A 13,812-nucleotide genomic window follows, 5' to 3' on the forward strand; every position below is an offset into this window, starting at 1 on the left:
AGTGCACTCAACTTGACCCTCCATTTCCAGTGTGATTTAAAGGAGCCAGAAGCGATGGATCATGTTTCATGCTGATTAGACATCCACATGTTAAGAAATGCATGCACAAAATTGGATTAAATTGACAAATGTGACCCTGGACCACAAAACCAGTCACATGGGTAAATTTTTTGAAATTGAGATTTATATACCACATGAAAGCTGAATAAATAAGCTTTCCATTGATGTATGGTTTAGGATAGGACAATATTAGGCCGAGATACAACTATAGACTGAAGATCTGGAATCTGAAGGAGCAAAAAAATCGAAACATTGAGAAAATCGTCTTTAAAGTTGATCATTTATGTTGGCGATTGTGCTGCATTCACTCACAAAAATACATGTTTTATATATTTACGGTAGGAAATTTACAAAATATCTTTATGGAACATGATCTTTACTTAATATCCTAATGATTTTTGGCATGAAAGAAAATTTTTAATTTTGACCCATAAAATGTATTGTTGGCTATTGCCACAAATAGACGCATGTGACATGTGACTGCTTTTGTGATCCAGGGTCACATATATGCTTTTTTTTTTCCTTTTTTTTTGGAAAAAATAACTGTATTTCACTTGCTGAATTAAACATGTAACAAAATGAAGTCAAGTAACAACAAAGAAGCACATAACTATTCAAAACTTTTCTTGTTGCATACTCATTCACATACTTGTTTTGAGTATAGAGTATAGACTGTACAGTACTGCTAGAACGAGTGTCTTTCTCAGACTGCTGTTTTATTCACAGCTCTTAAATGTTATTGGCCTAACTGAGATGAACACGTTCTGCAAATCTCTGAGCTGATATATCGCGGTCTACTCTGTAGATGTGTGACGTGTCCTGCTCTTTGTGTCCTGTAGGTCCCTCTGTCAAACGGGCTGCCGAAGCATCCTATTTTTGGGTGAGTATTAATGGATCATGTTTGTTGTCTGTCATCGATGCCTTGTGATGTGACTCAACTGGTGAACTGATATGCAATTAAAAGATTTTTTGACAGTGATTTATTCACTTCCAATCAGTCGAGAGCAGCTACACGGGCTTAGGACTTTCATCTGTTGCTGCATAATGGGGAAAAAAATTAAATAATAATCTTGACACACTAGAATATCATAGTTTTGGGGCTAAGTAACCACCCCCAGCACCCCATAAACTGCATAGCAACACACTTTAAACTATTCAGAATCAGACTAGACTGTGAAAAAAAAAAAAAAAAAAAAAAAAATGGATGACGTGTCTCCAAATGAAGCCAAAATATCCCAGAAATGGCCGTTGACATTGTGCGCCGATGACGTCATTTGGAGTCTGCGTACATGGCCTGAGACCTTTTTTTTAATGCCGATGTGACAAAATGTTGTTAGAGGTCGCACTGGTGCCACCACCACGTTGCCCAACTGATAAGAGCTGCCATTTGATGTGCATTTTGACGCTGGGTGCCAAACTTTGTGCCATGAACGAACAAGGCTTTTCAATCCACAAATCACCAACATTCACCATGGATTTAATGTAGTAACGCTAACTGTAACCATGACATTGTAGAAGAAATAGTCGAATGTTTTTTACATTATTCACCTCAGGGGTTCGTACAACACTTTGAGAGTGAAATTCAAGCGCTTTTAAGTGGTTCACACTTTTTTGCAGCACTTCAAAGCTTTAAATAATATCCAATTTAAATGTTATTTTCAATGTGATGAGCAAAAACATGATTCGTTTGTCCTTCAAAGATCGTTCCCATTTGTAAAAGTTTCAAGATGTAGGAAAAGTGGCAAAAAAAAACACTTAAATGAAATTACAACTATGACCAGTAGGTGGTGACAGATGCCATTAGCCATTTCCACTCCCTAAAATAGTTTTTTTTTTTTTTTTCACGTTTTGCTTTTGAATTGGTATTTAGACATTATCAAATCATAAAGAAATATTTTTTGTACTGAAGTATGAAGAAGGAAAAGTCACATAAGTGGAAAGTGTCATTAAAAAAAAAAAGCTTAACAAAGGAAAGCACCATTCACAGTTTCTAAAGAAAATGTACAAATCTCGGTATTATAAATGTTCTTCAGATCTGCCGTTGCATATGAACAGTCTTGTGTGTCTGCAGGGGAGGAAATCCATTCGCTACAGTAAAACTTCGGCCCACAGTCACCAATGACAGATCAGCCCCCGCCATCTGATCGACGCCACAGCTGGCCTTCAAGCACTGCAGTGAACACACACATTCCCACAGGGCTCGCTGGAGTCAGACAGAGAGACCCTCTGCTGAGGATGCTGGGATTCACAGTAACACACTGAAGCACACAGACACTACATACTGTTGAACCACTATTTATGCCTGTCCCCTGAAAACCTCCTCCCTCCCTCTCTCTCTCTCTCTCTCTCTCTCTCTCTCTCTCTCTCGCTCCCTCTCTGAGAGAGAGAGAGAGAGATAATATATACTAGTTATATATACATCTTGAATGTGTGTGTATATAGAGAAAGAATCAATGTGTATGCATTTAGCTGTAAGGATCACTAAGGCAGGTAGTCAGTGTCATTCTGTAAATACACGAGAGAATATGAGTGTGCTCTTAACTTTTTCAAATCATTGTCAAAAGTTGTATTTTATATTTACACTAGATGGGAACCTGCTTTAGCAGCAAGGTGTCCTGATGATAGTGACGTGAACCGAAATGCTGTTGACAAAAATTCTACTTATTTCAGGTGTTGTCTGAACTGGTCATTTATTCTTTAAAACAGTTGAGCCCAAATTATCCTGGTAACCAGAGGAAAGAATGAGCTTGACCTGATGGATTCCTGAGCGTGAAGTGAATCCCAGTGAAGGTCGTAGATTGGAAAGGAGAGCCATGTTTATGTAAGCATGTTTACCAGAGTTAGCTGGCTAACTCGCTCAGCTGGCCTTTAGGAACTGTCAAGTTTGACAACACCATCTAAACGAGCGTTTTTAGCTGATTTTATCTTTTATCTGATTTCATCAATTCTTTTAGGTTGCTTTTATCAGCGTAGTGAATAACGATCCATTGTCGGTCAGTGGATAGTGATTTATTTATCTTCTGCTTCGGGGAAACTATTCAATTTGGCTTTTGATTGTATCAATGCACTTGTTGGCCTGAGATCTTGTAGATCATTGCTGTATGAAAATAAAAATATTTTCTTTCTAAATGTGTGTTGTGTTAAAATATGAGAGTAATATTGCAACTAAAGCAGTAATTAGCATCAGAAACACTGTGAATGAGTATGAATAATTTAAGGTCTTGGTAAGAAATACTTCTGTACATGTAGACCCCGGGTTGTTAGACATCCAGCACTGCACATCTTTGTTTCACGCTAGTTTACTAAAACAACAACATTGTGTTTTATATTTTTCTCTGAAAATGTTGTAAGGAAACATTTTTTGGGTGGGAAAAAATAGCAAAACAAACACTGTAGCATTAGATTTTTGAAGATATCAAATTTCACCCGTTTTAAATTATACAAGAATATATGCTTGAAATTGCATTACGCTACATGGAAAATTATGTAGAGTAAAATATTGCTCCTTAAGGACTTGGTGGTGGTGGTGGTGGTAATTGAGAATGACTGGGGGGAAAGTCACGTGAGAGGAGGCAATCACACATCGCGCTATGATTGGATGTGATCGTTATGATAGGATATGATTGGTTCTTGATTTTGTGCAGAGTCTCATTTAAATATCACTGCTTTGTCACGTCGAAATCAAACTGGACCAGTGTGTACAATCTTGATGACTGCTGAAAAAAAGTCGACAATTAAAAAGAAAAGCTGAACAGTAGTTCACAAATAATATATATAAATATTATATATATATATATATATATAAAATTTAGTTATTATTTTGGAATACATGTAAAAATTTGTAAAAGACTAACTCGAAATTTATACTTGGTTTTAATAAATATGACATTACATAGTTATTAGTGCACAAAAATACAAAATAGAATTGTATTTGGTCTCTCTTTTTATGCAATGTTTATTTGACCATGAGAACTGTGTGACTTGCTTAATAATGTGGAACATTTCCATTTACCTAAGACCTGGAAAACTATTTAACAAACCTCTCTGAGTTTGATACCAGTTATCTAAAAAGATAAAATAAAACAAACACTTTCTTTGAAAAGCTAAAATCTGAATGTTTATTGTACTGAGATGTCACTTGCATAATAATTTGGAACGGTGTATATTAGGGGAGAAACGGTACACAAACATGGTGCGTATCTTGGTTTGAAAGAAGTATCTTATACTCACCAAAGATTCACTTGTTTGACCAAAAACAGTAATATTTCAGAAACATTTCTTACTATTATTAATGTTGAAAACCGTACTTTCTGTGGAAACCATGATACATTTTTTTCAGGGTTCTTTGATGAATGGAAAGTTAATTTATTCAACAGCATTTATTTGAAATAGAAATATTTTGTAAAATAGTCATTTTTGATCAATTACACGAAATTGAATTCTTCAAAACATGTGACCCTGGACCACAAAACCAGTCACATGGGTACATTTTTTAAATTTTCTTTCCATAAATAAGCTTTCCATTGATGTATGGTTTGTTAGGATATGACAATATTTGTCTGAGATACAACTATAGACTGAAGATCTGGAATCTGAAGGAGCAAAAAAATTGAAACATTGAGAAAATCTCCTTTGAATTGTCCATTTATGTTGGTGATTGTGCTGCATTCACTCACAAAAATACAAGTTTTATATATTTACGGTATGAAATTGACAAAATATCAAATATCTTTACTTAATATCCTAATGAATTTTGACCCATACAATGTATTGTTGGCTATTGCCACAAATATACCCTTGCGACTCCAGGGTCACAAATATGTAAATAATTACAGTTCAAGTGAGTTTGATGAGGAAGTTTGAGAAGTTTCACAGATGAGGAAGTTCAAAATGTTGACATTTCAAACGAAGATCCGATAAAATGAACAGACAGAAGCACTTGTAGAATTTATTTACAATCTTTTAATGTAAAAAAGTTATAACCCATCACTACAGCGTGCCTAGTGTATGCTATGAGTACATCATGATGAATGAAATCACACCGGACGCGTCCGAGACTGATTGTCGGTCACTGGAAAGAAAAACCATTTCCATTGTCAAAGATTAACTGCGTGTCCTTGGGTGACATTACATTGTCCGGCTGCCAACTTCCCTTGTTTATTGCAGGTTTCATTTCAACTTGGATCTGGCTGTGAAACATAACTGCATATTCACCCAATCTAAGACGCTTTCAGAAACCCCAGCACACACAACATTGATCATCAGTGCAGTGCGATCAAGACATGGCCCCTAAAAACGACCCCATCAAGAAAGAAATGGTCTAAAACTGATTCAGAAATCCAAGATATACAAATAACAGTTTTTTTTAAATCGAGCATAAAACGATTAATACAGAAGAAGAAGATAAATACAATGCTTTTTTTGATCTTGACTAAGACGTGATTGACACGATAAGTGAGTATATTATAAGTCAATGGTGATGGTTTTCTCAATACGCAAGAACAGATTAAACATTCTGTGATGGAAAAAAAGAAGAAAAAAAAATCATCAATTTAATTTGCACAGTTACTCAACGTGAGTCGGCGTTTGTCCAGAGTCATATGGGAATTTCCCTCAGTGAGTCCCGGCTCCATCAGTTCATGGTTTCTCTGCCGTCGGAAAGGCACTAGTGATTAAATGACTGGAGACTGGCTTGAAGATTTTATATAAACAACAACAACAACACAAAAAAAAAAAAAACAATAGTGCTTGCGAGGCGTGTATATAATAAAAACATGGACATCCATCTTGAAGTAATCGAAAAGTTTGTGGCTGGTTACTATTGTGATCTGTCATTTATCATACTTGCGCTAAGCGACGTTTGGCATTTTTCGTGTGCAATGATTACAGATAAACTATGCTGATGCTTAAAACTGAATTAAAAAGACACAGCGACGGGGTTTTTGGTCCCTCTAGCCGAAGGTGGCTCCACAGTTTGGACATCTCCTCTGACGCAGGGCCAGGCAGAAGAGAATTCCCAGAGGAAAGAAGAATATGGCACACATGATTCCCAGACATGTGAAATCGTCCTCCAGCACGCCGACCCTGAACACAGCACAACCCCACGGTCAGCACATACGTCACTGAAACATCCACCAGACTAAATGCATGTTTGAGCTGATTCAACGGAGATATCTTAAAATACGCCAGTGCCATTGAGAAGGCTTTATGTACTTTTGGGGACCAAATTTGGCCCACAATGTGATGTTTGGTCCAATCTAACCCTAAAATGAGTTTGACATTTGATAAACCACGTCAGCACAAGTTGTAACAGTAACAGCTAAAAATGTGTCTCAATTCCCGTATATGACCAAAATTATTTTCATTCTCTGCTGTAACCAAATCTGAAAATAGCATTAGGCTGTAATTCCTCTTCTTGCGTATGGTTGTCAAGTGAACAGTGGCCTGTTAAAGGGTTAGTTCGCCCAAAAATTAAAGTCGTCACCAATTACTCGCCCTCATGTTGTTCAAGACCCATAAGATTTTATTAGTTTATCCACTGAAAGTCCGCACAAGCAAAACTTTAAAGCTTCAAAAAGTTCATAGACATCATAAAAGTAACATATATCAATCGAACAATTTAACACTTTTTTAACAAAAGCTCAAACGTGCTTGCTATTGTTAAAGTTGTTTCAATGTCAATTGTATCCCTTAAAACTCATCTTTGATCACCAAAATTAAGTTTTTTTCTTCATGCCTTAAAATAGCTTGAATGTAACTCTACACCCTTGCCTCATTTAGTATGCGCGGTTCTATGAATATGCAAATGAGCCCCGCCTCCACTCACTCACACCAGCTCAGAGATCCACTGGTTGACGATCACACGTTGATCTGATTGGTTGCAAGGTAGTTTGTGACGTCAGAAACACCAGCGATTTCAAACCGTGTTTTTGAGACTGTCTTTGGTTCACTGCAGTTTTAAGGAGAAAATACTCAGCAATGGTGTCGACTTATGAATTTACACATGGTTTGTGTTAAAGCACATTAAAAACACCACATAGACATATAAACAACATTAAAAACTTGATTTTCACCACAGGGGGACTTCAAAACAAACTTCACTGGTTCTCATGCGTCAAGCAGAAACGTTTGAGCTTCTGTTTACCATATTTGATGTGCTCAATGTGTGTGTGTTGATCAATGTTTACATGAGAATAAAAGCTGTTCGCCGTATAAAGCGATCATGCGTCTTGTATTAATACCTGCAAATTAGTAACTTTTCTGCAAAATTTGCCGTTTTAAATCAAAATGTCATTTTTGTGAATCGTGTAGATCTGAAGAAATTCCAAGCACAATAAACCTCACAAGAATCAAAAATTTATTTTCTGATCTCTTTATGAACATATTTTGAACCTTAAAAATGTAGGCAGAGTGGACTTTCAATGGATGCACAGAAATGCTAAAAGTCTAAAGGTCTGTTCGATGGATGGATTCTGATTGGCTGTCAATGTTTTTATCGTTCTGAAAGTGATTCTAACGATATCGTTCCTCTGTGCTGTTATGGTTGTGGTGTGAACTCTGCTGTTCTTTTATATTTAGAACTATATCTTCATAGTTATCATCATAGTTATCGTCCTTTATGGCTTTGGAACAACATGAGGGAGAGTAAATGATGACAATTTTCCTTTTAGGGTAAACTATCCCTCTAACCAACCAGAATATTAAAACATGTATATTTTACATATTTAGAAATATAAAAATGCATTTTTAAGAAACAAAAGCATCAAACATCTTTAATTCTTAATCATAGACAGACAGATTTTTGTATTATTTCTATATATATATATATATGTGTGTGTGTGTGTGTGTATGTATGTGTGTGTGTGTGTGTGTGTCCTGTATGATATAGTTCAGTATGATTTAAAAGGAGGAAGGGAGCAACAATCACATTGTTTGTTTTGCAGTCACGCTCACTGAACTGGACTGATCTGGTGCATGAACCAAAGTTCAGTGTGAAATCAGCGCTGTCATGAGGTCACATGACTCTCTCAGAGTCACATGAGCTAGCAGGAAGTTTAAGGCCAGGATTATGAGTTGAAAAGAATCTTATTGTACGATTTGAACATCCAAAAAAATCAGTAACACTTTACTATAAGGTTCATTAGTCAATGTATTAACTAACATGAACTAACCATGAGCAACACATTTGTTACAGTATTTGTTAATCTTTGTTAATAAAAATACAGCTGTTCATTGTTTGTTCATGCTAGTTCACAGTGCATTAACTAATGCTATCAAGATTTTAATCAAGTATTAGTAAATGTTGACATTAACATTAATAAATGCTGTGTAAGTGCAGTTCACTATTAGTTCATGCTAACTAATGTGGTTAACTAATGAACCTTATTGTAAAGTGTCACCATTAGTCATGGCATGACATAAGTGACATCAGACATTGTCACACGCTCACAGGCGAACAGGAAGACGAGTGAGCGGATACAGAAACCACTGTGAAGTCAGATGATCTCCATCTGGTTTCTTTCTGTTCTTTCCCCCCAGCGAACAACGACGTTACGTAAAGCTTAGTTGCCAAACACGAACAGCATGACTTCTTCTAAACGGATCTGACTGATACCCAGTGTGATGTGTGTATGCCTCACCTGCAGGCCGGACACCCCCCCACCACCACCACCGAGGGCTGGACGATGGTGTAGGTGCTGGTGTAGGCCGGCTGGGAGGCCACGGCTGCAGGCGGGCCCGGGGCGGCAGGATAGCCTGATGCGGCGGCCGGATAGCCTGAGGTGGCGGCCGGGAAACCTGCGGGACAGAGTTCACATCCATTAGCACTCACTGTTTCTCACTGTGTGATGAGCAGAAGTGATGTTTTATGGTTTATTTATATTGTACAGGAAGCTATAGGTGAGGATACACCCTTGAGAAAAGAAGTCACGTGATTATAGTGAATCTGCACTTGTAGTGTCCTTCAAATATTAAGGTTTTTTTTTTTTCTCGTTTTTGCAGGTAATTTCTTAACGCTTTTTAAAAGTGCATTTAATGTCAACTTTGTATTTTAACCCTCTGGTGCTCTTCTTTTATTATTTTGATGAAATGAATGTACTATATTTTAGTTGGATAATGTTTTTTATTTAATATTTTGCATTTTTAAGGGATTTTATGGCACTAAATGATATTTACGGCTGTACTCTGAAAATTACATTTCCAACTTAAACTGTCGTAAATCTTGAATGCTTCAGAGCACAGACTTGAGTTTGATCACTTTTTAAAGACGACACTTGGCAAATTATTGCTGAAGTGAAAAAAATAAGTTTTAAAAAGTGAACTTTACACTTATTGTTATGAAAAATTCACAAAATACTATTTTAAATTTTTATATGAAATATATATTTTCAAAAAGCCATAAATTTAAACAAGTTGTGTTCCAATTTTGAGCTTGATATCTCAAACAATGAGCTTTCAGTCAGATTTAGTTTAGGCCGCAGTACCAAACGTCTCCACTAGATGAAATTCGTCTCCCATTCATTTCCAATGCCATAATTTTTGACTGCGAGGAGCACAAGTGTGACTATTTTTTCAGGACCATTTAACTTTTTCGAATCATGTCCACGATTTATTTTGTGTGTGTTTACATGGCAAGTGCCAAAAACATTAACCAAGTTTCGTACCATTCCGATGCAATAAAATATTCACACACACACAAAAAAAAAGAAACGTAGAATTTTTCAGTAAAACATTACGACAGAATAGTAACACAGGTTTAAAGAACATTTTAAATGATTGTTTTAATAATCTTTTGTCATGCTTTAAAGAAGTGCTCTTATTTTGATGTGTTGACTAATGTACTAAAGCACATGTAAAGTACTTGATTATAATTTTAACTGTGGTGTTTAAAGTTAAAAGGCTATATTATAAATGTACTGAACTGGAACTGTAATTACAAATATATTTAAAAACAACATACAAGTTTCAGTAGAAATGACATTAAAGTATATTTAATTTACCATAAATTCGTGAGTCAAAAAAAGCACTCTTACGTTCAACTAATTGCGTTTAATATTAAATGTAAATTGTAAATAGCATGCAATCAAGTGTCCAAAAACATTACATTCAGTTCACACTTAAGTAGATTCTTTATATAATTTCCATAATAAGAGCTCTTTTTAAAGGTATGCTAAAGCGCACTACTTTTTTCACAAGGGTGAAGGTACACTGAAGTATTGAAAGAGAAGTAAACCGTTATCTAAACTGAGTCAACCAACGTGTGCGTCAGTGTATTTATGATCTACAGACTTCAAACTTAAAAAACTACATGAGAAACTTGTTCATATACCATGATATTTAGATTCACAGAATGTAGTCTAGTCGCGAAAATACATTAATAATAATAATACACATAAAACGTGACCTGGAGCCTGTTGCATAAACTGCATAGACTTGTTTTATAAGTCAGGCATCTTTTCTTTAGGACTGGCCGTAACTAATAAATCAGTCGTATGAAGATGTAATGCGCTAATTTGAGAATGAAAAGAGTGATTATTATTAAGCTGAATTAGTCAGACTAGAAAGTCTAGTCCGGTTTTTTCTTTTTTTTTTGGACTGAATTACTCTGACTAGTTTCTGACTCATAATAAATCAAGAAGTGTGTTTTGTTGTCCTGAGGCTCGTGACACTTAAATCAGAGAGTGCGGGTCTTTTATAAGTAGTATTTTATAGAAAGTAACGCCGTTCCATTCACTAAATGTTGTACCATATTTTTGAGTATTTCTATTTTGTTTTAATTTCTCTTTTAATTTTGTTTTTTTTTAATATAGTTTATATAGTTATCAATTATTGGATTGCCAGTCTGTGAAAAGTCAAAGTTGTGTAAAGTTGTGAAAAGTCAAAGTCAAATGTAAAAGATGTGTAAACACACTTAATGAAATGGTTTTAAATTTATTCCTGATTTGTAATTTTTTTAACTCGAAATGATGATCTTATCAATGATCTCATCAACTGTCAACTGACTGCTATTGTGCGGTCAAACGTTTGGAAACATTACTAGATTTAAAACTAAAATCTTCTGCTCATCAAGCCTGCAAAAAAATACAGAAAAAAACGGTAATAATGTGAAATGTTATTAAAATTTAAAATAATGGTTTTCTATTTTAACATACTTTAAAATATAGGCTAATTTATACCTGTGATCAAAGTGTTCCTGTGATTAAGAGTCACATGATCCTTCACAAGTCATTATAATATGATGATGTATTATCAATGTTGGAAACAGTTGTGATGACTTGTGATACTTTTTTCAGGATTCACTGATGAATAAAAAGTTTAAAAAAGCATTTATTTAAAATAGAAATCTTTGCAACAATATAGACTACCGTTCAAATGTTTGTGGGTCATTTTTTCCCCCTTTTTTTTAAAAGAAATTAATACTTGTATTCAGCAAGGATGTGTTAAATTGCAAAAAAAAAAAAAATTAAAAAGGTGATTTTTATTGTTACAAAAGATTTTATTTTGAATAAACGCTGTCTTTTTAACATTTAAATCATCAAAGAATCCTGAAAAAAGGATCACAGATTCCCAAAAAACAATATTAAACAGCACAACTGTCCATTATTGAGCATCAAACCAGCATATCTGAAATATTTCTGAAGGATCATGTGACACTGAAGACTGGAGTACTGACGCTAACAAAACAAATCAGCTTTACATCACAGGAATAAATTACATTATAAAGTATATTAAATAGAAAATCAATTATTTTAAATTTGAAATAATATTTCACAATATTACCGTTTATTCTGTATTTCTAATCAAATAAATCCAGCCTTGATGAGCATAAGAGATTTCTTTCAAAAATCTGAAGCATATTAGATCACATTCTTAATAACACTGTATTATTGCAGGATTATGAGCAGATTAATAAACACAGTGTGTTTGTTCGCGGTTCTCTTGCCTTGGTAGGGCGGCGGTGCCTGAGGCTGGAAGCCCGTCGCGGGAGCAGCGGCCGCGGGGAACGAGCCGTACGCCGCCGGGACCGTGTTGTAGGCTGGAGGTCTGTCCTGGAGAAGAGGTTTAGTATCCATATCCAGTCCGAGGTGTCCTGTCCACTTCAGAAAACTAGTTTAAAATCTTCTCGAGCTTGAACGATCACTTGGACTAACGCAAACAAAAAACCAAAACAAAGATTGGATGAAAGTTCCTCCACTCTTCCCCATGCGACTTCAACGCGCTCTTTCAGCTTCGGGACAGGAATGGTTTGAAGACGTGTAAATGTCCTAAAGATGCGCCATAGCGACCTATTTCTTGATTTCTCTCGTTTATGAGAGAAATCTGAGTTTGGCAACGACTGAAACTCCTTATCAAACTCAAAAACGACGTTTTTCCTGCTGCACTGTCACAAGACTCGCTGTCACGTGATGAAGTGGAACGCGCATGCGCGGAGTCGGGGGAGGGGGCGCGCTTTAAAGTTAAACACACTTACATACGCGCTAAAAGTTTCATTTCTATTTTTGTTATTAACTCGTTTACTATTTTATTTAGTTAATTTATATTCTTGAATTTTCTTTTCCCCTGCTGTTCCATGTTGTATCTACCAATGTTTGATACTTTGTTATATCATATGTAATTGTTGACTAATTAATAATGATAATAAAAATGCTCACTAAAAAGTGCATCAGATAAAACAAAAAGGTTACAGTGCTTTTATTTCTGTTTACAATCATGTATACATGAGATGAAGGCTCTAGTCTTATGATAAAGTGAGCTGTTGTAATCTCGGTAATTCCGACATGGCGTAAACACAACTAGGCCTATCAAACAGATCAAAATTCACGTTCATGAGGGTGATTTACAATTTGTGAACAAATGTTCAACCTTTCAATAAACCATTTTATCTGGTTTCCCAAAACCCGGTCTGAGTGAACATAACCGGTTTTTATCACGTGCTTGAAGTGTTTAATGCTGCCTTTTCGGAATTATCGGAAATACGAGTTTCCTAGTTGGAAATTGTACAAGAGCGTCTTCGCAAGTCGTGTTTTCTTTTACTGTCTATGGTTTAAAGGGCCAAACCGGCCCTAATAGGCTATGTGAGTAAATGTATTAATTTTCAATTTAAATGAATGCATCAGTGTCTATTGACAGACACTACAATACAAAAATACAGCTGTCAAACTGTATTAAGCAACCGAGTGTTTTACATGTAACACTTCACAGCTAGTGATTTTATTTTATTTTTTATCCAACGAACTTTAGTAGTATACAATAAAGCATATAGAATTTACATCTTAATACATCCAAAAACAAAATTAAAATTATTATTATGATTTTTTTTTTACATAAAAGAGTCTCTGACATACATCAGTTACTTAAAGTTAATAAAGAAAATAATGTCCACAGCACACGTTGTTCCCAAATGTTGTATTCTATTCACACCACAAATAAAGGAATACACTTCAAAACACACACGGTCGAAAAACAACAGTATTGCAAACACATTTTCAGCAAAATTATATTGTAAGTATTATAGCCTTTTCGTCTTTGTAAATTCATCCGATACATCGCCTGTCTATGCATTAACGTTACATCAGTCTGAAGTAACAGCTGAAGTATAAGAGTTAGTACTCGTGTATCACCCTTGAGTTTTTAATTATTGAGAGAGTAAAGAGTGAATAATTGATCGAGTAAACCTGCGCATGTATGAGAGCTCTGCGCGACGGAAAAACATACGTGCGCGCACAGGCTGTCCAATCAGAAGCTTCGATTTCG

General features: G+C 35.5%; 2 protein-coding genes across 2 annotated transcripts in view; one reads left to right on the forward strand and one right to left on the reverse strand.

Moving 5' to 3' along the window:
- Positions 1–3,186, forward strand: part of baiap2l1b (BAR/IMD domain containing adaptor protein 2 like 1b) — a 72,438-nt gene extending 69,252 nt beyond the window's left edge. The window contains exons 13-14 of the mRNA XM_079874055.1: positions 900–940; positions 2,132–3,186. Of these exons, the coding sequence (XP_079730181.1) occupies positions 900–940; positions 2,132–2,204 (114 nt within the window). The 3' untranslated portion in view covers positions 2,205–3,186. The remainder of the gene's footprint in view (positions 1–899; positions 941–2,131) is intronic.
- A 2,053-nt stretch (positions 3,187–5,239) lies between these two features.
- On the reverse strand, positions 5,240–12,482 carry bri3 (brain protein I3). Its single transcript, XM_079874183.1, has 3 exons — positions 12,002–12,482; positions 8,700–8,856; positions 5,240–6,144 (listed from the first exon to the last, which is right to left on the reverse strand). The coding sequence occupies exons 1-3, from the start codon at positions 12,129–12,131 to the stop codon at positions 6,012–6,014; spliced, it is 420 nt and encodes a 139-aa protein (XP_079730309.1). The 5' UTR covers positions 12,132–12,482; the 3' UTR covers positions 5,240–6,011.
- Between the last annotated feature and the right edge of the window lie 1,330 nt (positions 12,483–13,812).

Source organism: Squalius cephalus (genome assembly GCF_949319135.1).
Source record: "Squalius cephalus genome assembly, chromosome: 1".
In the NCBI taxonomy this organism is placed as follows: Eukaryota; Metazoa; Chordata; class Actinopteri; order Cypriniformes; family Leuciscidae; genus Squalius; species Squalius cephalus.